General features: G+C 48.9%; 11 protein-coding genes across 11 annotated transcripts; 4 read left to right on the top strand and 7 right to left on the bottom strand.

Moving 5' to 3' along the window:
- Positions 1 to 1,201: 1,201 nt before the first annotated feature.
- On the top strand, positions 1,202 to 1,900 carry N7487_001561 (VOC family protein; the record flags this gene model as incomplete). The annotated part of the gene is made up of 1 exon (XM_056869309.1): positions 1,202 to 1,900. The coding sequence occupies one exon, from the start codon at positions 1,202 to 1,204 to the stop codon at positions 1,898 to 1,900; it is 699 nt and encodes a 232-aa protein (XP_056734093.1).
- A 253-nt stretch (positions 1,901 to 2,153) lies between these two features.
- On the bottom strand, positions 2,154 to 3,887 carry abd1 (mRNA (guanine-N7)-methyltransferase; the record flags this gene model as incomplete). Its single annotated transcript, XM_056869308.1, has 3 exons — positions 2,154 to 2,188; positions 2,247 to 2,413; positions 2,467 to 3,887. 3 exons carry the CDS (start codon positions 3,885 to 3,887, stop codon positions 2,154 to 2,156), a joined length of 1,623 nt encoding a protein of 540 aa, XP_056734092.1.
- Positions 3,888 to 4,413: 526 nt separating this feature from the next.
- On the bottom strand, positions 4,414 to 5,879 carry N7487_001559 (uncharacterized protein; the record flags this gene model as incomplete). The annotated part of the gene is made up of 3 exons (XM_056869307.1): positions 4,414 to 5,165; positions 5,217 to 5,300; positions 5,366 to 5,879. 3 exons carry the CDS (start codon positions 5,877 to 5,879, stop codon positions 4,414 to 4,416), a joined length of 1,350 nt encoding a protein of 449 aa, XP_056734091.1.
- Positions 5,880 to 6,218: 339 nt separating this feature from the next.
- Positions 6,219 to 7,781, top strand: cox15 (cytochrome c oxidase assembly protein cox15; the record flags this gene model as incomplete). The annotated part of the gene is made up of 2 exons (XM_056869306.1): positions 6,219 to 6,595; positions 6,668 to 7,781. 2 exons carry the CDS (start codon positions 6,219 to 6,221, stop codon positions 7,779 to 7,781), a joined length of 1,491 nt encoding a protein of 496 aa, XP_056734090.1.
- A 400-nt stretch (positions 7,782 to 8,181) lies between these two features.
- Positions 8,182 to 9,526, bottom strand: N7487_001557 (uncharacterized protein; the record flags this gene model as incomplete). The annotated part of the gene is made up of 4 exons (XM_056869305.1): positions 8,182 to 9,023; positions 9,091 to 9,133; positions 9,199 to 9,231; positions 9,284 to 9,526. 4 exons carry the CDS (start codon positions 9,524 to 9,526, stop codon positions 8,182 to 8,184), a joined length of 1,161 nt encoding a protein of 386 aa, XP_056734089.1.
- Positions 9,527 to 10,106: 580 nt separating this feature from the next.
- On the bottom strand, positions 10,107 to 12,222 carry N7487_001556 (lysine--tRNA ligase KRS1; the record flags this gene model as incomplete). Its single annotated transcript, XM_056869304.1, has 4 exons — positions 11,991 to 12,222; positions 11,193 to 11,926; positions 10,621 to 11,145; positions 10,107 to 10,506 (listed from the first exon to the last, which is right to left on the bottom strand). The coding sequence occupies exons 1-4, from the start codon at positions 12,210 to 12,212 to the stop codon at positions 10,107 to 10,109; spliced, it is 1,881 nt and encodes a 626-aa protein (XP_056734088.1). The 5' UTR covers positions 12,213 to 12,222.
- Positions 12,223 to 13,863: 1,641 nt separating this feature from the next.
- N7487_001555 (putative dynamin GTPase) lies at positions 13,864 to 16,509 on the top strand (the record flags this gene model as incomplete). Its single annotated transcript, XM_056869303.1, has 4 exons — positions 13,864 to 13,915; positions 13,978 to 16,070; positions 16,120 to 16,261; positions 16,325 to 16,509. The coding sequence occupies 4 exons, from the start codon at positions 13,864 to 13,866 to the stop codon at positions 16,507 to 16,509; spliced, it is 2,472 nt and encodes an 823-aa protein (XP_056734087.1).
- Positions 16,510 to 17,194: 685 nt separating this feature from the next.
- Positions 17,195 to 18,121, bottom strand: N7487_001554 (uncharacterized protein; the record flags this gene model as incomplete). The annotated part of the gene is made up of 1 exon (XM_056869302.1): positions 17,195 to 18,121. One exon carries the CDS (start codon positions 18,119 to 18,121, stop codon positions 17,195 to 17,197), a length of 927 nt encoding a protein of 308 aa, XP_056734086.1.
- Positions 18,122 to 20,654: 2,533 nt separating this feature from the next.
- On the top strand, positions 20,655 to 22,225 carry N7487_001553 (mannose-1-phosphate guanylyltransferase). The gene is made up of 4 exons (XM_056869301.1): positions 20,655 to 20,742; positions 20,793 to 20,849; positions 20,924 to 22,099; positions 22,159 to 22,225. The coding sequence occupies exons 1-4, from the start codon at positions 20,680 to 20,682 to the stop codon at positions 22,183 to 22,185; spliced, it is 1,323 nt and encodes a 440-aa protein (XP_056734085.1). The 5' UTR covers positions 20,655 to 20,679; the 3' UTR covers positions 22,186 to 22,225.
- Positions 22,226 to 22,615: 390 nt separating this feature from the next.
- N7487_001552 (uncharacterized protein) lies at positions 22,616 to 23,496 on the bottom strand (the record flags this gene model as incomplete). Its single annotated transcript, XM_056869300.1, has 2 exons — positions 22,616 to 23,278; positions 23,335 to 23,496. The coding sequence occupies 2 exons, from the start codon at positions 23,494 to 23,496 to the stop codon at positions 22,616 to 22,618; spliced, it is 825 nt and encodes a 274-aa protein (XP_056734084.1).
- Positions 23,497 to 23,777: 281 nt separating this feature from the next.
- Positions 23,778 to 24,861, bottom strand: N7487_001551 (Riboflavin synthase-like beta-barrel; the record flags this gene model as incomplete). Its single annotated transcript, XM_056869299.1, has 4 exons — positions 23,778 to 24,054; positions 24,091 to 24,434; positions 24,571 to 24,799; positions 24,821 to 24,861. 4 exons carry the CDS (start codon positions 24,859 to 24,861, stop codon positions 23,778 to 23,780), a joined length of 891 nt encoding a protein of 296 aa, XP_056734083.1.
- Between the last annotated feature and the right edge of the window lie 290 nt (positions 24,862 to 25,151).

Raw genomic sequence — 25,151 nt, 5'->3', positions numbered from 1 at the left:
CCTTATCAGTGCGGAGTGGGCCTGGACATTCCAAGGTTGGAAGTATGAGGAGTATAGTTCTTTTAAGAGACACTCTCATGTTCATTCTTCTGCATCATCTACTCCGGTATCTGGTTATATTAATATCAGGGTAAATTTTTTACCTTTTAGATGAATATGTGGATACATTTTGCTCTCATCACCCATCACTTCAAGGTCTTATATCCTAGATCTAGATGATATATTTTCCTTTCTCTCATACCAATACTGCATCTCAAAATTGGAAGTGCGAAAAACAAAACAACCGAACAACACTTCTTAGTAGTTAGGGTTTCATCTATCACTAATTATATTGCACAAACCCCCTGCATGAGCCCATACTAAGAAACACCGTCGCAATATTCAAGCTATATCGATGCGCTGTATTTTGTTAGTCCAGCATCACAAAAACCCTTGGTATGTACCTCAATATTCCCCAACAAACTACATTGTGACGCTGACTTCGAACAACGAAGTCAGAGCGGGACGCCTTAACCATACACAACGACCTACTCAGCGACAAGGATTCCTTGTTATGTAAATCTGCATAACCATGCATTTGCTCTGAAACCCGTCCCAATCGGACGAAAGTTGGAACGACCTTCACGGCCCAATCTAATGCTCATGTCAAAGTTGCGGGTGGCTTGGCGTTCGTATACGGATCTGATTCCAGCACTGATCTGCAATTGCAAAGGCTATAACATCGTAACCTAATGCAGCGCTATGCCCTCTAGCGGTGTATATGCCGCTGCCATTAGTGGCTGCTTACCCGCAGCTTTCGACTCGATTATACTCCACAATCAACCTTAAATGCCCGTAAGATGGACAACACATTGAATCTACGAAGAAACTTTAGACCCCGAAGCTTGGACTTAGCCTTGGCATGTCGCCAGGTCTGACCGTATAAAGCTAGCCTTGCGCGCAGCCCCCACTAGGCCCAACAGCTCCTTATTTCACTACGATGTTAATGTACGATAAACCAACGAGTTTAGTAGGCAGAATCCATGGCGTTTTTCAAATAGCAACTTGATTTTACAAACACTATCCAAGTTCAAGGACCTTTGAGCTTCCCTCCAGATATATAAAGGATAGAAATACCCAGGGAAGTATCTCGAATTATAGCCATTTATACATCCATCCCCCAATCTAAAGGCCACTCCCATCAACTCCAATTACCTCGAATATGCATATCCCAACCCTCTCTTCCACCCTTTCCTTCCTCCTGGCAATCCAAACAACGAAAGCCTGCAACCCATCCCGTCGCGACACCAACGCCCCCAACCCCTTCACAATAGGCACCGATGGCCCGGCCCCAGAGGCAACGAAAGGCTTCGCCCTAAACCACATCGGCCTCTTAACCACCGATCTCCCCGCCATGAAGAACTTCTACGGAAACATCCTAGGCATGCGCAATATCTTCGACGCACAAGTAACAGCCGAGTACTCAGTAACCTACATGGGCTACTCGCAAGGCGGACGAAACGGCACCGGTTTCCAAACCGGCGCAGAGATGGCGGTTGCCAAGAACAATATGTACGGGCTGCTGGAGCTGGTGCAGTTCAATGTTTCGGATGACCGGCTTATCGCATCGACCGAAAGAACCAATACCTTTGGACATGTTGGGCTTGTTGTTCCCGATGTTGCCGAGGCGCAGACGTATCTTGAAGCGCAGGGGGTGGCGATTCTTAAGAGGGTTGGTGAAGCTGTGGAGGATTTCACGGGGCCTGTGCCTAATTCGATGGGGATTGGGGAGTTTGCGGGATTGCATCTTGAGGCTAAGAGAGCGCTTGTTAAGGCGCAGGGGTTGATTGGGTTTGAGATGTTTTTGATGGTTACGGATCCTGATGGGAATGTGGTGGAGATTCAGCAGCAGGATGTATAGAGGGATTGGGAGGGATTTGGGAGTGGTACACTCGTGCATTGAGGAGGCTAACTGGAGTTTTATTGAAGGCAGTGAATATACCGGTGATTTGAGTGTTGTAGCCATCAATTGCGATTCATGTCATATAACTGTTGTTGGGAAGTCTAGGTATTTTGATATCTAAGGAGATCATTTTTTGAAATTGAAAATACAAGTGCTGAGTGCTGAATAGTTTACATATAGGTCAATGGGATACTCAAGTCTCCACGACAGCCTATACCTTGTAGAAGCAGTATGCATGGTAGAAGCCTGGCGATGTCACCTGTTAGCAGCTGATGAAAGCAATGTATATCTGGGAATTACTCACTGACGGCCTCCTTCTCTTCCTCTGTCATATTCAAAGCACCAGTAGTGCGGTCTCTTACACCCATCCGCTCACTGAGCGGACCCAGCTCGGGGTGATTCTTCTCATCCTCCCAAATCTCCAAAAATGGCTTGCGGTACTGTAATTCCAGGTTGTAATCCTCGGTCAGGCTGAATGAAAAGTTAGTTATGCATGGCAAATCGTGATAATGGTCAACACTCACGCTCGGAAAGCCTCCCAGGGAACAACGTATTCAGGGACCTCTTCCACTGCTTCCTTCATGAAGTAACTGTACTTCCACCCGAAAGGCGGACGGAAGATTCCATCCTCGGGGGTTGGACCAGGGAACTGAACGCGGTAGATATCGTTGCCCCACTGGGCCCGCTCATCCTCCTCGACTTCACCATCCTCGGGGCCTTCTGGCTCAGCCGGCTTGGCAGCCTCACGCTCCTTGCGCTCCTTGTGGAAGGTAGAAACGCGACTGGTAATGACATCTGAGTTGGGACAAACGCCGAGGAAACGACCGCCTTTCTTCAAGCAACCCGCGACATTGCTGAGCATTTGGCGGGCCTTCTCTTCAGTCTCAAAGGCATAGTGAATGGCAAACATAGATGTGACAATATCAAAGCCGCCACCGCCGTAGCGAGAGGCCATGATAGACCCACCGGGACCGGCATTGGCATCGATACCAACCCGCTGGACGATGTCGATATCGCCCAGCCACTCGCCAAAGCAGTCTTTCGGGTAGAACTCGGCATGGAAAATCGGCTGGGGTGGTCGACGGCCACGTTGGCCACGGCCGGTACGCATTTGATCGTACCGGCCTCGCGCCTGCTCAATCGAGATATTGGCAGGGTCAAGACCGACGTAGAGGTCAACCGGCTGAGGTGCTAGCTGCCACTTGCCCAGATCGCCACCCTTACCACAACCGAGATCCAGCACGAGAAGCTTTTGATCAGCAGGGGGCGGCGGGCCTTGGCTGTCGTCCGCCCAGTCCTTGCTATCCTCGAATCGCGCCACAAATGACTCGTCGGGAGAGAACTTTTGAATCAGAGTACTCTTCACCCAGTTGTTGAAGCTTCGTAGCCCCTTGATCTTGCTCTCCGTCTTCCGCCACTCACGACCTCTTTCAGGAACCGCGTTGTAGTGTTGTCGGACCACATCTGCGACACCGCGCTGCTGGGAGTTGCGCATAGCCTCATCTTGCTCCGCACGTTCACGTTCTTCCTGTTTGCGTCGTAGCGTCTCACGGTCTACGAGCCCCTGTCGCGCTCCGCCACCTGGTCTCTTGCGTTGACGTGGTGCGTCGGGGGAGGGAGAGCGGCGTGGCTGTAGTGGCGATCGAGAGCGTCGGTCTTCGCGTGGTGGAGCGCCGCCAGGGCTGCGGGAGCGGTTGCGTCGTGAGAATACTGACGGCGGAGTTCGGCCTCGTTTCCGAAGGGCTTGGTGTCTCTCCTGGAGTCTTTTGCGCTTGGCTGCGGCGCTTGATAAATGACTCGACCCGTCTGCCGCACCGTCTCCTTCGATGCTCCTGTGTCTTCCGGTGTCTGTCGGAGGGTGTGTGGCATTCGTGCGGACAGGCGAGCGGGGAGTGGATCGCCCACGAGCTCCATCATGAGCTCCATCTCCATTGGGATAATCCATGGCGACGTGGGTAGAGTTGTGAAATGTTCAAAGAAATGATTCGGGCGAACGATGGGTGCGGAGATCCGGTGAGGAAAGAAAGGCGTATCTGTGAATTAGAATAATTAATCTTAGTAGAAATATAGAATTTTAGGCAGATTTCACAAAAATATTGCTCTCCGGAGATGTGGAAGTCAGAGTTATATCAGAGTAATGGCCAGCTGGGGGTCCGAACAAAGTCCAATGAGCTCCGGATCTCGACCAATCAGAGCATCTCAAGGCAACCCTAATTCCCATTCATCTGTCTACGTACATATATAGGTACATTCCTTCAAATGGATTTTTAAGATTACGGCGACTAGACATGAACATGAGATAAATCAATTCTTACCATTGCGAAGTGTCGTGGCTCACAATGTCCATAAATCGAAGCTATCTGGGGGAAAAAAAAAACACAAGCCGCTGAAGATGCACTTTGACCCTCGTCATAAAACCCGCGCTCCTAATTAATGTAATATTGAATAGAAAAGAAGACCATAATGCAAGATCACTGAGGCAAGACAGCTTTCCGTTTTGGCGACTTGGCCGTCAAAACCTGTCTTACCCGTCGGATTTTCGCCCACCACTCGCGGTCTGCTTTCTTTTTCGCGTCCGGGTTTTCTTCTTCGCCCCCAGTCTCTGTTGGTGTACTTGTGTCGGTCCGCAATGTATCGGAGGAGGCCATGGTGCGGACTCTGCGGCGGTGTTTGACCTTTACGGCCTCCGTGACCATCTGCCACCCCGCGCGTAGTTCTGTCAACTTCTCGTTGGGCCGCCCAGTGCCACTTTGAGCCACCTTGTCAATCCAGGGACAATAATCCATGTGCTCATCGGCGACATTGAGGGAAGTGTAGACGGTCACGTCTCCATTATCTTTGGGTTTGTACATCCATAACCCCAGGCGACGGAAACACGCACCACACCCAACTAACCCCGCAGCTCCATCGGAGGCAGTATCCCAGCCGAGCAATGCCAGAGCCAAGGCAGTTCGGTTGGCAGATTTGGGTGTTTCTGTTGAGTTTTGGTTATCGGTGTTTGTAGGCTGAGTCTCTCCGCTGGTGGATACAGCAGCTTCCTGGGCCTCTTGGAACCATTCGTCGGGAAGTCCTTTGATGAGAATATCAAGGTCAAGCCCTTCCGGAGTCTGAACGATATCCTCAGCTGGTAATTTATCGCCCATTTTCGAAATATTCGTATATCGCTTGTGAAGTCCCGATAGGGCAACATCACAATTGGTCAAAGGGAGATGTTGGATAGTGGCTAATTTGATGTTAGTCAATAAAAGTTTCACAGTGCCACATTCAGACTCACCATCACAGCTCTTATTTCGCCAGGGACAGTTTTCGCCGTGAGCACTGCTTAGCATTTTCGCATACTCATCCACCAGCCTCGCGCCTGCAGATATATAGGTTAGCATGTAACCTTGTTTAGCCGGTCCAGCAATCGGTTGGATTACTCACGGACTTCCTTCCGCTCCTCCACCTTCTCAATGTTGAAACCATCGAGCTCATCGATTTCATCTGGAAGCTTCACGACGACTGCGCCACCACAATCGCTCACGCAGGTGACGCGCATAACATCCGTACATATCCACCCACGTTTCGCCCATTGTACTTCATTGATCGGAGATGGCTTTGAAGTCCACCGGTCGACGCGGCGGAAGGTCTCTAACCGCTCGAGAAAACGTTCGCGGTCCCAAGGGACAAAGGTTGGACGCTGATTCGAATTTGCGGAGGCTATTCGGTGCCCCGGTCGCGAGATCTTGTGGATTGAGTTGCGCACTGCTGTGAGATCCGAACGGTCGGCACTAGCCAGACGTACTTTCTTGACCGATAAGTTGGCGGAGAGACGGTCTTGAACTGTCGTTGGCGTTGCAGGGGCTGATTTGGGGGCGGTGTCGGGCGCAAGAGGTTTGGATATTGATTCTAGAACACGATGAAACTTGCGCTTCTTTGATTCCAAAGCGTAGGACATATTGGCGCTGTGTTGGGAAGCAAGTCAAGTGAGGCGGATCAATACAACGCGGAGAGTTGGAGCTGCGGCGATCATAACGCCCCGAGATGTCTCCGCCTCAGGCATCAACATCAATATTGGATCCATACATGGATATTCACGGTCAGTTCTAAATGGAACGATATAGATGTCAGCATTCTCTCAATTATCAAATTTAATGTTACTGTCAACTGTTGAGTACTGTTGACAGGGCTATTCCACTCCGACAAATGCTCCACTGTTGATTGGCCGAGACATTCCGCGACATCGTACAATCCCCGAACTTCAGCTTCGTTCTTCTTTCACTCATCCGCCTTAACCATGGCTTCGCTGGGGAGCTCTCTGTCGCTATGGCGGGGTGTTGCGCCTCGTCTGGCAAAGGACTTTTTCACATCCCAATGCCTTCCAAGTCAGGGCTACGCAGCCAAATCAATCCGCCAATTCGGTGCCCTTCAGTTCCGTCAACCCACCAAGATTCAATCGAACCTTCTGAACAATAAGAAATTTTTCTCCTCCAGTCTTAACCGTTCAAATGCCGCACCAGCCGTTGCCGAGGCGGTTGAAGGGGGTTCCGCAAAAGCCAAATCGAGCTTCCCCAAAATTAGCGACAAAGCCGTTGCATACTGGCTTCTAGGCAGCGCGGCCAGTGTTTTTGGAATTGTGGTCTTCGGTGGTTTGACACGTTTGACAGAATCAGGGTATGTGGACTGGGCTGCTGGTTCTTCACGAAAACTGAGTTTCGAACGCTAACGGGGTACATTTTGGCACAGATTGAGTATCACCGAATGGCGACCTGTTACCGGCTCCCTCCCTCCAATGAACGCGGAACACTGGGAGGATGAGTTCTCAAAGTACCGTGCCTCTCCCGAATTCCAATTGCTTAACCCGAACATGACCCTATCCGAGTTCAAGTCGATCTACTATATGGAATGGATTCACCGGCTTTGGGGCCGGTTCGTCGGAATCTCGTTTGTGCTGCCTGCAGTCTACTTCGTCGCTAGGAAGAAGGTCTCTACGCCCATGGCGTGGCGTCTCTGCGGAATTGCTGGTCTTATTGGTTTCCAGGGTTTCCTTGGCTGGTGGATGGTCAAGTCTGGCCTGAAGGATGATCTCTTTGCTCCGGGCAGTCACCCGCGAGTGAGCCAATACCGTCTGACTGCTCACCTGGGTGCTGCTTTCGTTTGCTACGTCGCGATGCTGTGGAACGGTCTTGCTATTTTGCGGTCTAATCGGTTGATGGCCGACCCAGTTGCTGGAATCAACCAGCTGAATGCGCTGCGCGACCCGAAGCTGGCCTTCTTCCGCCGCTCAGTCGCTGGTATTGCTCTCTTGGTCTTCACAACTGTCATTTCTGGTGGTCTCGTCGCTGGTCTTGATGCTGGACTTATCTACAACGAATTCCCATGGATGGGTCAAGGACTCGCACCTCCAAAGGAGGAGCTTTTCGATGCCCGCTACTCCCGCCACGAGGACCGTTCCGATCTTTGGTGGCGCAACATGCTTGAGAATCCTTCTCTTGTTCAACTTGACCACCGCGCCCTCGCAGTGACCACCTTCACTGTCATTTGCGGCTTGATGGCCTACACCCGTGGCTCGCCCACCATGAAGCGCTTCCTGCCAGCACCTGCCAGAAAGGGTGTCCACGGCGTGTTTGCGTTCGCCTGTTGCCAAGTCGGACTCGGTATTACTACTCTTCTCTACCTCGTTCCCACCCCGCTTGCTTCCGCCCACCAGGCTGGTAGCTTGTTCCTCCTGACCTGGGTCATGATCTTGGGTAGCCGAGTCTGGCATCCGTCGCGTACAGCCAAGCTGTTGCAGATGGCTGTGAAGGCTCGCTCCCAGCAGCTTTCTAGCACTGCTGCCTCTGCCGTGAAGAGAGTATAATTACCTTGCTTCTCGAGTGTATGAATATGTCGGCCAGGGTTGATTGTGCCAATCAATCGCCTTGGTAATTGATACCATCTCCATTCATCTGTTGACTCGAGCGATTCTCGAGTCTTATTGTATAACTAGCATACCTACTCATTTATTGTAAAAACAAATTTTGAACTAAAATGAAGTTATTGGTTGATCTCCCTAAGTCCAAAATTGATATCCGAAAAGTGCGCTAAGCCGTTTTTTTTTTTTTGTTGCTTTTTTTCGTCTTCTTTCTCGCCCTTCATATTTCTTTGACCTGATCTTCCATGTTTCGCATTCCTCTCACCTCTCTTTTACATTGAGTCTCTAGATCTCAGTGACACCTTCCTGCTCTCGTCTGCCTCATCTGCTTCATCAACTCCACAACTCATTCCGCCATCTTCGTAGAAGGTCTCGCAGCACGCGCAGGATTGCGACGTGTTATGATGTATCCAACAGGCAGACCATCCTCACCAATAGGGATATCAGCCTCATCCTGAGGCCACTCCTCATCCTCAGCAATCGACAAGGTCATATCAGAATCAGTAGACAAAGCATCGACCTGCTGCCGCAAGACTCGGCGAGGTGCATGGACCACTCTCTGTCCATCTGAAATACATCTCACAACGCCGATAGTACTAGTAGTTCCTGCCGCGCTGCCAAAAGATCCAAGATCTAGCAGAGTTTGCGCAGCCCTCACATCGGCAATCGACTCAGCGGATTGACGGCCTTGGCCCACATCCACAGGCGGCAAAGACACCGGCATATCGCCGCCGCCCTCGGGGACATGAGTAGCTCCGAAGGAAGCATGGGTTCGGTCTCCGTTTCGGTCGGTGAGACACTTGCGGCAGATTTGCCAGCCGCAATTCTGGCAGCGAGACATACCGTTCTTGTTGCGCTTGTTGCACACATCGCACTTCGCAGTGTGGGCTGCTACTTCTGAGAAGTGAACGCCGACTCGCCGTCTCTGGACTCGGTGGTTTGCGGTTGCATCGCGGTTAATCCTTTGCCGGTTGACTTGCTTGTTCGGTGGGGCCCGATTTGTTAGGATTCGTCGAGGCACGTTGGGGGAGATATTCTCCGGGGTTGATGCTACCGGGGTGCTTGTAGATAGCCGCTCCCGGATTATTGTCTGTGCAGAGCTGAGAGTCGACTGCGTAGACGTTGGGGATGTCTGAATTGGCTGGGGTTCCTTCAGGCGTACAGGGAGTTGGGGGGTGGGAGTCAAATCTATAGGATGGAATTGTAAGCTGCACTTTTTGACCTGGGACAGAGACTTTTGCTTTCTCTTCCTTACCCCTCTCTGCGTTCACATTGTGTTGAAGCACACCAGTAGAGACCTGTTGTTGGGAAGTTAGCTATGTATTTTCCGCTCTATCTCGTATATCTAACGTTCTATACGCACGTCTTGGTAAGTAAATCCGGGCCCCCGGAAAGCCTAACTAGATGTTAGAATGAATATATCAAGGGAGAGACGGATGGATACAAACATTCTGGCTGGGGTCAGGCGGGACAAGCCATCCATTAGCTGGATAGGGTGGGTACGGGTTGGGAATGGTATTGATCTTCTGCGGTGAAGACGAGGAACTCTTATCTGTTCCATCGAACATATTGTTAGAAAGACGCGAGCTTGGCTGGTTGCGCCTGTTGGCTTCGACGGACTCGTCGAGCTCCCGAAAAGATGGAAGACTCAAGTCTGGGATGCGAGGGAGAGGCATGGTATGATGACCCATGATTGTAAAAGAGCTGTGCTCGATGGTACTTGATGATATTTGAAAAAAGTGTTGCTTTGACTAAAAATAGAAAAAGGAAGACGATGGTGATGTACGAAATGGAAATGGAAATGGAAGGTGTAGATAAAAGGCTTGGGGTTGATGAAGGTTCTCAGATGCAAGTTGTACTGGGCATTGTTATATACAGTCTCATGGGATCGGATGACGCCTGGTAATTTGAGGAGAGGGCCCCTTAAGGGCAAGCAAACAGATCGAAACCCTCGAAGATATAACACAGGTATACTTGATGAGATTTGAGCACCTGGCCAATCTCTGGCCAATCTAATTAGGGTTAACTATTTGTGAGTCTATGGCCTGCCTGCCTTCTAGCAAGGTGATGATATCTACTTTATCTTACATCAACCGATCTGGGATCAAATACAACCAAAAGATATTGTTTGAAAACTTGTTGTATGGCTTAGATATTTTTGGGAACCTATTTTATTTGCTGCATTTATCATGAAAAAGAGAATTGCATGCAAACCCCAACGCATAGCACATCAATAGCATCAACCCCCTCTTCTCGGGTAATCATGTCGTTTCATTCATTTGTGGGCTGTATATTCATCGTCAGTGATACCGGCTCGTGGAAATTTGCTGATATTAATAACATACGGATTCCTTCCTCGGGGCTGGGCTCGATGCCGACCACTTCGGCAGCGGTCTTGGGCTCGGCGGCGGTCTTGTCATCCTTCATCATGGGGAAGGTCATAACTTCCTTGATGCTGTAGTTGTCGGTGAGGAACATGACCAGGCGGTCAATGCCCATACCCCAGCCAGCAGTTGGGGGAAGACCATACTCGAGGGATTGACAGAAAGTTTCATCAACCATCTGGGCCTCATCATCACCCTGGCTCTTCTGGTTGGCCTGCTCCTCAAAGCGCATACGCTGGTCGAAGGGATCGTTCAACTCAGTGTAAGCGTTTGTGATCTCCTTGGTGCTATATTGAGTTAGCAAAAATCTGAAAGCTGATTGGCCAATTCGGGGCGGACCAAATTCGGTCCAATTTGGAAAGAACGGCAGAGTTTTAACTATAACTCTAGTGAGCACTTACCAAACGAAGGCCTCGAAACGCTCGCAAAGACCAGCATGCTCGCGGTGCTTCTTAGCTAGTGGCGACATCATTTGGGGGTGACCAGTGATGAAAGTGGGGTTGATGCAAGTGTTCTCGATGAACTCGCCAACCAGCTTGTCAAGCATACGAGCATTGGTCTGAGGAGCCGCGCAATCCACCTTCATCTTCTTCAAAATACCCTTAAGGAATTCGTTGGTCTCCTGGGTGTGGAGCTGGTCACCAGGAGGGAACTTCTCGCCACATGCCTCCTCCAAAGCAGGCATCATCTCCACTCGCCGCCATGGCGCCTTCCAGTTCACGTTGTAGGTTTCGCCATGCTGAGTGTGGAAGACTGTCTCATAACCACCAGTAACGTGCTTAACCAGGCCGGAAACGAGGTCCTCAGTCAGGTCCATCAGGTCGTACACATCCGCGTAAGCCTGGTAAAACTCGCAAGATGTGAACTCGGGGTTGTGAGTAAGGTCAATTCCCTCATTGCGGAACGACTTTCCTAGCTCGAAAACGCTACGTTTATTAGCATGGGTCGATAGAGGATAAAAAAATTGACATACCGTTCCATTCCGCCTACAATCAGCATCTTCAGGTAGAGCTCAGGAGCGACTCGCATAAAGAGGTCCATGTTGTGTTCATTGTGGTGGGTGACGAAGGGTTTGGCGGTAGCACCACCAGCAATAGCGTTCATCATAGGAGTCTCAACCTCAGTGAAGTCACGGCTCTCGAAATACTGGCGGAGGTAGGAGACAATCTTGGCCCGAGTCCGGAAGATTTCACGAGATCGGTCATTCATGATGAGATCGAGGTAACGCTGGCGGAAACGCAGCTCTTTATCCTGGAAACCGTAGTGCTCGGAAGGAATGGCATGCAGGCAAGGTGTCAGGAGAATAACCTCAGTAGCGAAGATAGAAAGTTCACCATCGTCACGGTTCTTAGGGTTAGTGCGACCTGGGAAACCGACGATACCCACAATATCACCTCGACGAAGCAGCTCATGCTGCTCCTCGAAGGGCTTTCCAGTCGCAAATTGTGCTTGGCACATTACCTGGACCTTAACACCCTCTGCGCGGATATCGTAGAAGTTCAGCTTGTTGCCGGACGTGCGCTTAGTGTAGATACGGCCACCAATGCGAACGGTGACATCGGGTCTCTGTTCGCCCTTCTGGAGGCCCTCATATTCCTTAAGGAACTTGCGGAGGTCGGTGTCAACCTTGAATTTGTGAGGGTAGGGGTCCGGCTGCTTGGTTTCGCGCAGCTTGTTGATTTTCTTGCTGCGAATCTCGAAGTATTGCTGGAATTACACATTAATTAGCTTCGCAGAAGCTGGGAATTGATATATAAGCAAGAGTACTTACGTTAGGAGTCAAGTTGGCCTCGTCCTCCTCGGCGGATGACTTCTTTTCAGCCTTGGGCTTGGGGGGAGCAGCGGCCTCCTTCTCCTTCTTCTTGGCGTCCTTCTCACGCTGCTTCTGGCGTCTCTTCAATTCAGTCTTGGAGACTTTCTCGCCGGTGACATCGTCGAGAAGAAGGTTGGCAATGGAGGCTGTGGCCTCTTGAACAGGGTTGGAGTCCGCCATGATGTGTGGTTATAGAGAACAAAAAGTGGGATGGTGGGATGGTGGGATAAGAGATGGAATTTTTGGGCGGGATCGGCATGGAACGTGATTGGACGATTGCGGGGGTCTTCCAACTTTCATGACTCATTCTTAAATTGACCCGAGTCGTTTCATGAAGGCATTGGAATAACTACATATTAACTACATATGTAAATAACGTTTCAATTTAAAAAATTATGTTCCACTGCCCAGACTCTATCTTGTTTCCCATTGTTGAGCATGGTTCGCGGATACACCATTGAAATTTAGGGTTTAGGGCACGGGTGTATCTACTACTTCCAACGATGTAGTGACTGTTATACCTAGGTATTTAACAAGATGAAGCGTTGATATGTCATGCGCTGTTGGAGAGTATATGTAGTTTTGGTTATTTGTTAGGGTATCGGCTCTGCAATTCGGTTAGCTTAGCTTACTCAATATCTAGACTTGGATACCTAGCATGGAGTAAACTGCACCTAGTACAACTAAGATAGCCCTGGTTAGCTCAGAGTGTCCTGTTAACAGTTTAAGCAGACAAAGAGGCATGGAATGCATGGTATTTATGAACTAAGATGGTTACAATGGTCAGAATTTTATAGAGCTGAAAGTCGCTTCTAATAGGGCATGGATCGATGATTATGTACCAACCTGGGTGCCCACCTGGGCAGATGTTGCAAGTGTCCCAGATTCAGTGGCCTATGGAGGCCTTTAACGGAATATTTTGGTGACAATTATCACGTCATCCTATGGGGGATAGCTCAGCAATCAGGTACTTTACTTATTCTACTGACTGCTATTAAGGATGACTGTAGCGCATTTCTCCTCGTAACTGTGGGGAAATATCTTGAAGAACCTTGGGCCAGTTTGAACATGAACAAATCCGAAGAGAATAGGGGACTTATAAGCTGCGTTAGCAGGTTCTGGCTTATGAACGACACTTGAAGCCACCATGTTACAGGCAGTTTCACTCTAGCATACTTGTTTCAAGAGGATGTACTTCCTTGTGAATAGTTGGTCTGCACTGTAAAAACCCGGAGCAAGGAAAAGGGAAATATGTGCCTGTTGAAATAAAGTCTCACTAGCACCTTGTAGCCACACCGTAGTGTCGACTATCTTCCATCTCTTCTTCTACTTGTCGTGTACGCGAGAACCTCTTGCACCCCTTCTTTTTTCCCATCATTTGCCATTCTCTAGCTATCCCAATCATTTTGCTTGCTTTTTTTTTTTTTTTACCACGCTTCTCTCCTTTTCATTTCCATGCTCCTACCCTTGTTCCTCATCATCTTCCTTCGTTCATCCGCTTTCTCGACCTCGACCTCGCCTGTCTCCTCCTAACTGGCATCACCAATCCATTTCTGTCGGCAACCTTTGCCTCTTGGCTCTTTCTTTCGCCCCTGGTACACCTCATCACCTGCAACGGTTTTCAATATTTTGGCCAGCTAGGCCTTGAAAATCACGCTCGACTCTGATTGTCGTCCACCTTCGTATCCTCTGCCTTTGATATCTGTGTCTCTTGGTATGTCCCACCTTACCTTCTCCACTGCCACTGCCACCGACTTTAGCCACCATTCCTTTTCTCCTGTCTTCCCGGTCTTACAGCTAACGATAATCCCCCCAGACTTGATCATTCGTCATGTCAGGCCTTTATGACCGAGTTCCGAAGTCGGAACCTAGCCCAGCAATTTGTGAGTCTAGTCTCTATTTCCAAAGGCAGTAATCTCGCTAACCAGCCACCTCATTCCCATAGCTGGCTTAGCTGTTCCAATGCCCGTGTCTCGGGGCCTCCGTGACATCACTCCAGTCCACCCAATTCCCATGGCCACTCTTGATAACCTCACGATGGACATGAAGAATTTGGTAAAGAAAATTCAAGACCTCAGTCACTTGGGAATCGAAGACAGCAAAATTATGCTTCCAAAGATATGTGTTGTCGGTGATCAGAGCACCGGAAAGAGCTCCCTTATCGAGGGTATTTCCGAGATCAAGGTTCCCAGATCCGAAGGAACCTGCACGCGATGCCCCCTGGAGATCAATCTCTCCGAAAGCGACGACAGCTGGAAATGTGTGATCCACTTGTCACGCCGCTACATCTTCGATCCGTCGAAGCGAATGAAGATGCCGAAGAAGTCAGAGCCATTGGGGCCATGGATTGCCCTTGGTGGCCAGGATGATGAACACTTTATCACCTTGGACAATAAAAAGGATGTCAAAGGGGCTATCTTGTGCGCCCAGTTAGCAATTTTGAACCCTAGCACGAATTCGCAGGATTTTCTTCCCGGATTGGCTGACATGGAACAGCCGCCTCAGGTTAAGTTTTCTCCGAATGCTGTCCGCTTGGATATCTCCGGTTCTGGTCTTCCAAATCTGTCCTTCTACGATCTGCCTGGAGTGATTAGCCAGACCGAACAGGATAATGAACGCTACCTGGTTAATCTGGTCGAGAACCTAGTCAAGGATTATGTTTCTCAAGAGCATTGCATTGTACTTCTCACCCTACCCATGACAGGCGATGCAACAAATTCCAGTGCTGCTCGTATTGTTAGGGACATCAAGGGCGCGAAGGAACGTACCCTTGGAGTCCTGACCAAGCCTGATCGCCATCCCCCCGACGAAGCATTTGATCAATGGCAGGAGATCCTGGATGGCAGAAAGTTCAAGCTAGGTCATGGTTATTATGTCATTCTAAACAATCCTGATCCACTTGTCAGTCATACCCAAGCTAGGAAGGAGGAGGAGATATTCTTCGGTTCTTCACTGTGGACACGGGACCTCGCCGCATTCCATGACCGATTTGGCACCACACAACTTCAAACCGCACTGTCTGACCTTTTGATGCGTCAGATCTTAGGATCTTTGCCGTTGATAATTGCCCAGATTGATGAAAAGTCGAAAGCTATCGATGAAGAACTTCAAACATTGCCCAATCCTCCTACTGAAGATGTGCAGCGGATCCTTTGGGCCAAAACCTCAGATCTTGAACGGAAAATTCATGAACTGTTCGATGGAACACTCGGGATCGAGAATGGTTCTTCGCAGCGAAAGCCGCTGCAAGAGCAGTGGAACAAGATCGTTATGGATCTCCAAACTGCACTCACAAAGACACGCCCCATCTTGGACGTTGCTGCGCAGAAGGACAACGAAGACTTGGCAGAAGTTGTGGATTCCGATTGTGAAATGAAAATTGTGGGCGTCAGCATATCAACTCCAAAGAAACGAAAGTCGCCTGCGAGTGGTACCTCTATGTCAGAACCGTCAACTCCGAGAAGAACCTTGTACAGCACCTCCCACTTCGAAGGATCAAAGTCTACCCGAATCAATCTCCAGCAGCTCACAGAACTCAAAATTCGCTCTAACACGGTTGGTGTGCCAAACCAGCTTGATCCACGAGCGATTGAAAATCTAAACAAAAGGAGCGTGGAGCACTGGGGAAAGCTCATGGAGATTTTCCTAAAGGCTACCCATAGCCTTGTGCACAGAATGTTGATTGAAGCTCTCGAGGAAGAATTTGCCCAATATCACCAGACTGGTCTGTACCAGGAACTCAACAGAATACTGAAGGAGTTCATGAGCAAGCTCCGCCATGCGCATCTTCAGATCGCCAAAGACTATTGCAAGTCTGAGCGTGAGATACCGTTCACAATGGCCCAAAGTCAACATCAAGTTCTTATGCAACAGGCTTCGAACTCTCTCAAAGCTCGTCGACTCAATGCTCGTGCCAGTTGCTGGCTTAAAATCCGTGGCCACGATATGAGTGACGAAAGAATTCCCGAAAAGATCAAGAAGATTCAACCAGAGCAACTTGGTCCTGATAGATACTCCCAAGAACTTGAGATGATGGCCGTAAGTCTTCTGGGGGCGATTTCCTGAAATGTACTAATTGCAACAATAGAGCTCGCTAGCCTACTACGATATCGCATCTTCTCGTTTCCTAGACGTCCTGTGTCAGTCCACTCACATGAAGTTGTTCCGGGCTTGTCGTGCAAGTGTCGTCAATACCCTTCGTGATGACCTGGAAATTTTCGGTGATAATGGTGAGCATGCACCTTACATTTATCCAGTATGAGGTTGAGAAATATTCCTAACAGGGTACTTAGGTCGTGCCCGATGCCTTGACCTCATGACAGAGGATCCCGAACGCCAGCATCGCCGTGCTCAGTTACTGAAAGAGCGTGAAAAGTTCAGCAAAGCTCAAGAGTGGTTGGACTCTGTCCGAGACTCGGATGTCGAAATGGAGGATTCTGATCAAACTGCTTTTGCAGACATCAAAGAGGATTGGTGATTTTCAAAATTGTCGTCCTCCGTTATCTTCACGATTTTACTACTTACACTGGTGTTGATTGACCCAAATGTGGGCTTGAGTTGTTAGTTCTCGAGGAATGCCTGTGAGCTTCAACAATGTTTCGCATATGATGGAGGGAGATATGAACGAGATCAAAAATGTAAAAAAAAAATGAATAGCACGCAAAATACGAAAAAAAAGGAAATTGTTCAGATTAAAATCAATCCACAACGACCTATCAACACCAGCCGGTGGTTCGGTTCGTAAATATCACCAATATCAAAACAAATTTCGGATCTTTAAGCTACACCCACTATTGTACAGCAGCGCTGTCATTGAAGAAGAGCTTATGCTCAAGCGTTTACCTTGGGTCGGAACTATCCTTGTATACTTATTGCTTTGGCCTACGGTATAAGATACTGCTAGTATCTGCGGACAGAAAGAAGCGAGCCGATGGGAGCATTCTATTCCTAGCTAAATTTGTCTACCCAATCATCATCTGGCATCATATTGTTCTTCACCATGTGCTTAGGGAGAATTCCGTTCCTACCGAGGTTCCTCCAAGCGGTGAAATAAAAAGAAAATGAAGACATTATTCGTTAGATCGATTACCTCGCTTGCATGATTACCCCACAGACCCGAGAGTGGTCATGCAGGGATGAGGATCTTGAAAATCTTTGATCTATCAACCCGAATTCGCCCACCCATAGGTTCGCAGCAGGTAGACAACAGCGAGTTTGGTTTGGGGGAACGGTCCATCCCCCATGCCTTTACCTGCCCACTCTTGCCATGTAAGCTCTTTGGGCCTCAGTGGGTAATTTTGCTTATTGGGAAAGACTAACTCCCCACTTGCATTGGTCTTGGCTTTCCTATTGGCGTTCCTGTCCAAGTTCTTGTTTCGCTCTTGGTAGCAGTTCCCACATATGATACGATCCCAGGTAATGTTAGTGTCCTGAGTGCGATCGAGGGATTTCTTGCCGAGCGTCATTGCATAAAGACAGTGACAATCTTCGCACCGGATCTCTGAATTTTTCAGGTGGCTGATGGTGATTCCGAAACATCCACCATCTCGGCCCTTCACATGACACAGGCTACAGGTCCACTCTTTTAGGAATGGGCACCAGTATCGCACATATCTCCACTCTTTGTTAGAAACCGGCTTGATAGCCTGCTTCTGAAAGCGGCGACAGCAGTGCCAACAGTCTCTCCTATCCCTTTGCTTTCTGAAGTACTCGTCCGAGTTTCTCTCCTCCCAACTTGACAAGTATATCGAGGCGGTCTTCCAAGCAGGTAGGTTGGACCCTCCACACACTAAACATGTACAGTTTGCGTAGTCGTTTCCTTTTGCTGCTTTTTCCACGTCTCTTTTGTTTTTCATGGCACAAACTGAGCACCAATCGTCCCCAGTCTTTTGCCCATTTGAATCGTAGGCAGTTCGAGTGCCATTTGGTCTCTGTTGCCCCACACTTTGCACACTGCCTTTTCGTTTTCGCTGGTTGACCAGCTTCGTTCTTCGACCAGTGTCATCACTTGCTCGAGTAGGCGAACTATCCATCTTGTGTCCACAAATTGAAGATCGATCTCCTCCAACTGCTTTGGAAATGTTGAACATGTTCAAGTATGCGAACGAGCCATCTCGTATCCGTGTGCGAAAAATCGATCCTCTCTAACTGCTTCGGAAAAATCGAAATCTGCCGGTAAGACGGTGCAAGCCCTTCGAACCTGGCATAGGAATAGAGATACATCAATTATTGCTGTCGATTCGCCGGAACTGAACAAAATGGTCGACACAGCGCCCGGAAACGCGTCTTATGCTTGATCCCGCATAAAGCCGTAATATGAGGTTAGGGCGAAGTGGTGTTCTCAACGCGTCCACTCAAGGTGAGTTATGGGGACCTTCGGAACCGGTGGTCAATGCATGCGTGAAGCAAGGACGGAAAAGACAGGTTGTAGGCGAGTGGCAACCCTCGGGGATGGTTGACAGGTTCACTGGTGGGGTATGGGATCCACTCAGTATTCAACCGGTCGAGAGGCTGTCGATTTGATAAATGAAGTGGTCTACTGCCCATTGTAGTAGACCGTATGGGGGTTTGATGCACTTTGGAAGGATCGTCAGTTAATCAGTCGAGGTGGGATGGTGACTGCCCAGGTGTTGAATGAAGTACCAAGGTATTAAGATGGGATCTACACAGCTTGGGTGAAGATCTCTAATGGCGTGGAGACATGTGGTGCGAATTTGACAGGAACTTGAGGTGTTGAAGATGCAAACAAGCTTCGACCGAGCAAGGTGCTTATAGCCCGAGAGGAGATAGGATTGACAGCATTAGATAGCGAGATGTGAAGATGCTAAAATATGAAAGTACCCAGTGCATATACGTTGAAGAGGGAAGAAACTTTTAAGAGGAACCACAAGGCAGCAAGCGGCATAAGTCATATGATCTTCAACCACCTAGGCAACGGGATAGGATGGCGTAAAACATTAGATAACAATCTAAGATTAGAATAAAGTAAGCGTAAGGTCGAAAGAAAATGAAGGTGAGGCCAAGGTGAGAGTAAGGTGTAGACTTCCGCATAATCCATTTTTGGTCGAAGTTCTCGACCCAGAACCCAACCCAGTTTAGGCCAAGTTCGACCTAGTTTGTACATGAAAGGGGATCTTTGCAGTCATAAAATAGCTCAATCCGCTGAATTATGCACATAATTAGCGAGTTTGTTTACATATGTAGTTTGTAGCCCAATTTGGGGCCCCAGAACCTAGTACTGGTTTACCTAGACTGGGTTGGTTGGGTCTGGGTTTTATTGGGTCGTGCGGAAGACTAGTAAGGTGAAATAGAGTGAGAGTAAAGTGAGAACTCAGTGAGAATAAACGAAGCCATGGATATTTTATACTTGGGCTGGCTATTCTTAGAGTGTTTATGAAAATCAATAGCGATATACATATTCCGGGGGCTTGTAGAAGCAGCAAAGCTAGGCCTTATTCGTCTAATGATAGTTAGCACATTCTTTAGGTCAACTAGGGTATTTATAACGATATAACTAGTAACTGAGGGGATCTTCTTACTTAAGGCCTAATTTTACCCATCGTAGTACTCCACTACAACAATCTTTGGCCTAGTCGACCTGATCCACATGGCTACCATCAGTTCGCGGCCAAGATAAGGACCCCTGCCGCTTCGTCATAAGAAAAACCCGACAGCGTACACATTAATCTACCAAACGAAAGATAAAAAAGATCTTGGGTGTTTTTCGTGTTGCATTGCGAACACACTATATAACTAATAAATTGGCTTACGATATAATCCAAAAAGAGTGGAGTCAAGACCTTGGAGTTGGCAACTTGGTTTGGCTTGTCAAGTACGGCATGGCTATCTATATGCCCATTGAAACCTATTTAGGCAAAGGAACAGAAATTCTTCATACCTTCGGTTCGAGAAGACAAAGACTAGAACAAGTGATCACCCGGATGTTGGAATGATTTCGTAAGCGCTGAGAGTAGTGGACCCGCTAGGTAGTACAGGGGGAAGGATTACACTTGGGCAGGCACCAATTTATACACAGAGATGTAAATTGTACATACACAGAAAGCAACATGAGGGGTAATCAATGGCAAATGAGGGGATTCAGAGCATCAATAGGAGTTTGGATGTCTATAAGTTGACAGCGATCATATATCATAAATGGATAATTGAGTGGTAGGAGAAGCAAACCTCTTGGAAGTTCGACTATTATAAAATGTCTATAATCTACATATGTCTAACTACAAACATGGGTGAAGTGTAGTCTACAAGAATGAATATTATTTACTCTTACCCTTGACCCAAGCCCTAACTGCCGTCGGGCACGTTGTATAGGAACACACCGCCAATGAAGGGCACGTCATTGCAGTTATCAGATCTCAGTACTCCACAACTGCTGAGATAGTCAGACATTGTTAAAAATAGCCCCAGCAAGGGGCAGATATCTTCTAGTATAATTCAACGAAAATCTATTTACTAATCATGCCAATTCCATAAACCAACGAGGCATTGAAAACGTGTGAGACCGAAAGGAGTAAAATGTTGTCAGGTGCCCCACCGAAAGCGTCGTCTTGGCGTTTTTTGAGAGCTTCGGGGTCTCTCTGGCCTTTTGAGTTCTTGTGATTCTAGTCTTCACATCTCTTTGCATACTGTCATGCTTAATATACCAATGCGTGATAATCACAATACTCAGGCTTCCACCAAGGCCGTGATCTTGGTGAGTAACGGAATCATCCCGATAAACAATAACTGACACTTTGTCCACAGGTCGGAGGCCCCTCAAGAGGCACCCGGTTCCGCCCATTGTCCCTCGATGTGCCCAAGGTATGCATCTGCATCTCATTCAATCGCCCATATGTATATGCGCTGGACACAAGTTGACATTGCGATCCCCATAGCCCCTATTCGAAGTCGCCGGCCACCCCATCATCCACCACTGCCTGAAGGCGGTGGCTAAGGTCCCCGATGTACGCGAAGTGATGCTGGTCGGATACTATGATGAGAGCGTATTCCGGGATTTCATTAAGGATGCCTCGAAGGAATACCCCCAGCTCCGCATCCTCTACCTGCGGGAGTACACAGCGTTGGGCACCGCAGGTGGACTGTACCACTTCCGTGATGCGATCCTCAAGGGCAAGCCCGAGCGCCTGCTGGTGCTGAACGCTGATGTCTGCTGCTCATTCCCGCTGGGCGAGATGATGCGACTATTCGAAGAGAAGGACGCCGAGGCTGTGATCCTGGGTACACGGGTGTCGAACGACACCGCAACGAACTTCGGATGCATCGTGTCCGATTCACACACCAAGCGTGTACTGCACTACGTCGAGAAGCCCGAGTCGCACATCTCCAACCTGATCAACTGCGGTGTCTACCTCTTCGCTACAGAGTGCATCTTCCCCGCCATTCGCAGCGCCATCAAGCGCCGCACCACCCGCCCCCGCCTCCTCTCGTACCCCTCCTCCGACAACCTGGAGTCCTCCTTCGTCGCCACCGGAGACGACGAGGACGCTGAGAAGAGCGAGGTCCTCCGTCTGGAGCAAGACATCCTCTCCGATCTGGCTGACAGCAACCGCTTCTTTGTCCACGAAACCAAGGACTTCTGGCGCCAGATCAAGTCCGCTGGTTCTGCCGTGCCCGCCAACGCCTTGTACCTCCAAAAGGCATTCCAGGCCGAGTCCCCTGAACTCACGGCCCCCTCCGCCACCATCGTGCCTCCGGTCTACATCCACCCCACTGCCTCGGTCGACCCCACCGCCAAGCTCGGCCCTAACGTCTCCATCGGCCCACGTGTCGTGGTCGGCGCCGGTGCCCGTATCAAGGACTCGATTGTCCTTGAGGACTCCGAGATCCGCCACGACGCTTGCGTCATGCACTCCATTATCGGCTGGAGCAGCCGTGTCGGTGCCTGGGCTCGCGTGGAGGGCACTCCCATCCCCGTGGGCAGCCACTCTACCAGCATTGTCAAGCAGGGTATCAAGGTGCAGAGCATCACCATTCTTGGTAAGGAGTGTGGTGTTGGCGATGAGGTCCGCGTGCAGAACTGCGTGTGTCTTCCTTACAAGGAGCTTAAGCGGGTATGTTCTTATTTTTCCCCCTGTCTTTTCCATGTGCCATTAACTAACATTCTATATAGGATGTGTCCAACGAGGTCATTATGTAAACTGAGCTTTGGTCATATTTGGTCGAAAAGCACCGCCCTGATCTTCTCGTTGATGCGACTTCATTGTCGGGTTTGTCTCATCTCATCTTATCTTCTGGTTGGATGGTTATTTGCTTCATGAGCGCAGCCGATCTAAGGATCTTTTTGTTTTAATCTATCTAGAACGAACCCCAAAATGCAAGAGTCGTTAGATTTCTCGTATTCTCGCATTGCTATCTGGTATATCTGCGCAGTTTTATTTCCCTATAAATATCACATATCCCAGTCATTGATCCCCCGAAAACGCCGTCATGCAGAAATTCGTGTCATCAACCCAAAACACCCGAATATAAACCTCGAGATGCAACCCCAGATGAATATCGTAAAACCCCATTAAATCAAAGAAAAACAAAAACAAAAACAACCCGCCCCCCGGTACAAAAACGCTCACTCAGCGATACATAGCAGGGTCATACCCAGTATTCTGCGCCGGCCGCTGATGTCCATCCTCATCAACTGAACCAAACCGCACTCTGGGTGCACCACGGTGACTCATCCCAGGCGCAGTATCATAATAATTCTGCGCCTCACCAGTATGCGCATGCTGCATATTATGCTCATAAACCGAAGGTTCCTGCGCATACGTCTGACCATGCGCACCGGACATCGTAGGGGGCACATTATCATAATCATGCAAAGCGGGAGTAGACTCGCTGTGACGCTCATCCATCTTAACATCGAATGCGCCCGAGTCATCGAGACCCGGGTGTGAGCCCATGGGGTCGTAAGCGCCGAGACGAGTCTGACGCCGACGCACGATCACATCCAGCCAGACTGCGGCGATGTAGCTGACCACGCCGATGATGGTGAATGTGAAGAGGGCTTTGTAGCTTCGGCAGACGGCGATGCCGGTCGAGTTGCCCCAGTAGGTTGTTGTGCATGATGTTGTTATTGTGCTTGAAAGGCTCCAGCTTAACAGGCCCAGGGATAGGGCCCAGAGGATTGTTAGGAGGATGTTGAGGGATATGGAGAGTTTTGTTGATAGGCCGCAGCTGCAGTGTATTACTGAGGTTAGGATTATGTTGAGGAGGGAGAGGCCTGATGAGACGAAGAGCTATTGGGGTTAGTATTTATTTGAGAGAGGATAGTTTCGTTTGAAGGGTTACTTACCACCAGGAATGAATATGGTAGTTTGTAGCCATCGGCGTGGAGGTGGTAGGTAAACACTGCCAAGATCACGCCTACGACGAGTGAGGAGAGAGAGATCAGGAAGCGGATGAGATGAAATGGCAATGGCGGGTAGGCCGAGGGTTTGACTGAAGGTGATCGCATGGTGAGATATGAAAATGTGAAGATGTGAAGATGAAAGAAAAGAAATCAATAGTGGAAGTGCCCAGGTGGAAGCCCCTACCTAAGGTCAACATCTTCATGATCGGCACTCCACTTTGACACGTTTGGGCGTGCGTCATGGCGCTATTTTTATATTTTCAGCGGCGCAGCTTTGTATCTTCGTATAATTGTCTCAAATAAAAGAGTTTAGATTAAATTGTGGGGATATGATATTCTAATATATAATGTAGGAGATCGAATCTCAAGATATCTCAAGATCAACACTATCCTCCTTCAATAGTTGAAATCCTCATCACCGTTTTTCCTACCAACCAATTTAGAACCATCCGCTTCAACACAACGTCTGCGCAGAGGTACCAAACATCTGCTAGCGCAAGGTCTAAGTCCCCGGCTTGCATGCGTTGTCGTATCATTTGCACCCCAGACAACTGAATGCCGTCCCACATCTGCCGATCGGCTCCATCGAGCTCCACATTTGTGATAAACAAAGTCGTTGACAGGGGCAACTGTGGCCACCGCTGGAAAAGATCACGCACCAACCTCAGATCATTAAACGAGATTGACCAGAATAATCACAACTGGGGGATATCCAATTCTGGAATTTGTACGAGAAGGGGTGTGATGCCAATCCCGCCCGCCACGTAGGGGGCGATGGACTTTCCAGTGGAAATAGTGAAGCTGCCCCCAAATCCTTTGAGTGGTATTTCTAGGCAGGCTCGCTCATTCACCTGAGAGAGATATCGAGTAACGGGGCCATGTCGTCGGACCATGATCTCGAATTGATCAGGGGGTATATCGCGACCAGGATACGAAGACACGGTAAAGGTTTGAACATAGTCGTCGTTCAGGCTGGTTGGATCGTCGTCTCGCATGTGGCTGTAGCCCATATTCAGCTCGTCTTCGAAGGACAGTGCGGCATACTGTTCCGCATTCCATGTAATTGGTTTGCGGCCGCCGATGCGGAATCAAAAACGTTGGATGGAAGGTGCAATATAATGTCTTTTTAATCAAAGTTGCCATTGAACCTGAACCACTATGTTCTTGGGAGCCAGGGACTTGTTTTTGTTTCTCGTTGACGAGATATCGCACGCTAAGATTGTATGGCGAAGAGTCTCCGGCCTCGCCACGAAAGCCCAATCCATTTTCAACGAAGATTGCTGCTGCAATGGTGACTCGCACGGCGAGATTCGATATTGGTAGGATAGCAGCGTCTTTCCCAGCTAATATGTCACTCCATCCAGTGAAGTAAAGGACGTTCCATCGCATTGATTTCATGAGATACGGACTATAGATTTTGCATTCTTACATCTCTTTTCCTATGCTTCTAAACATATATCCCCGAGGCATTTTGCTATTGATCCGTATCACCGAACTCATCTACCTTCGTTAGCCCGCGACTGTGAGCCATAAGTAGCTGTTTCTAGCAAGGATTGAATGAATGGTCAGACGAGATCAATTGAGAATAACAGCATTGAAGTACCTCAGTTAAATCTCCTCAAGTCAGCCATGGCGGGCATTTTGATCCTTCCTTGGCCGTAAGGTTCCAAAGTTTGCTCTTTTTGAGTCAGGCAAAAACGTTCCCTAGTAGTAACCATGGCACGACCGCAGAGACAAGTCATCATTGTTTCTTGACTTCG

This window comes from Penicillium crustosum, assembly GCF_028827405.1.
Source record: "Penicillium crustosum strain IBT 35664 chromosome Unknown utg000001l_segment0_segment0, whole genome shotgun sequence".
NCBI lineage: Eukaryota > Fungi > Ascomycota > Eurotiomycetes > Eurotiales > Aspergillaceae > Penicillium > Penicillium crustosum.
The sequence above is the reverse complement of the archived record's forward strand: the minus strand, read 5'-3'. Positions and strand labels throughout refer to the sequence as shown.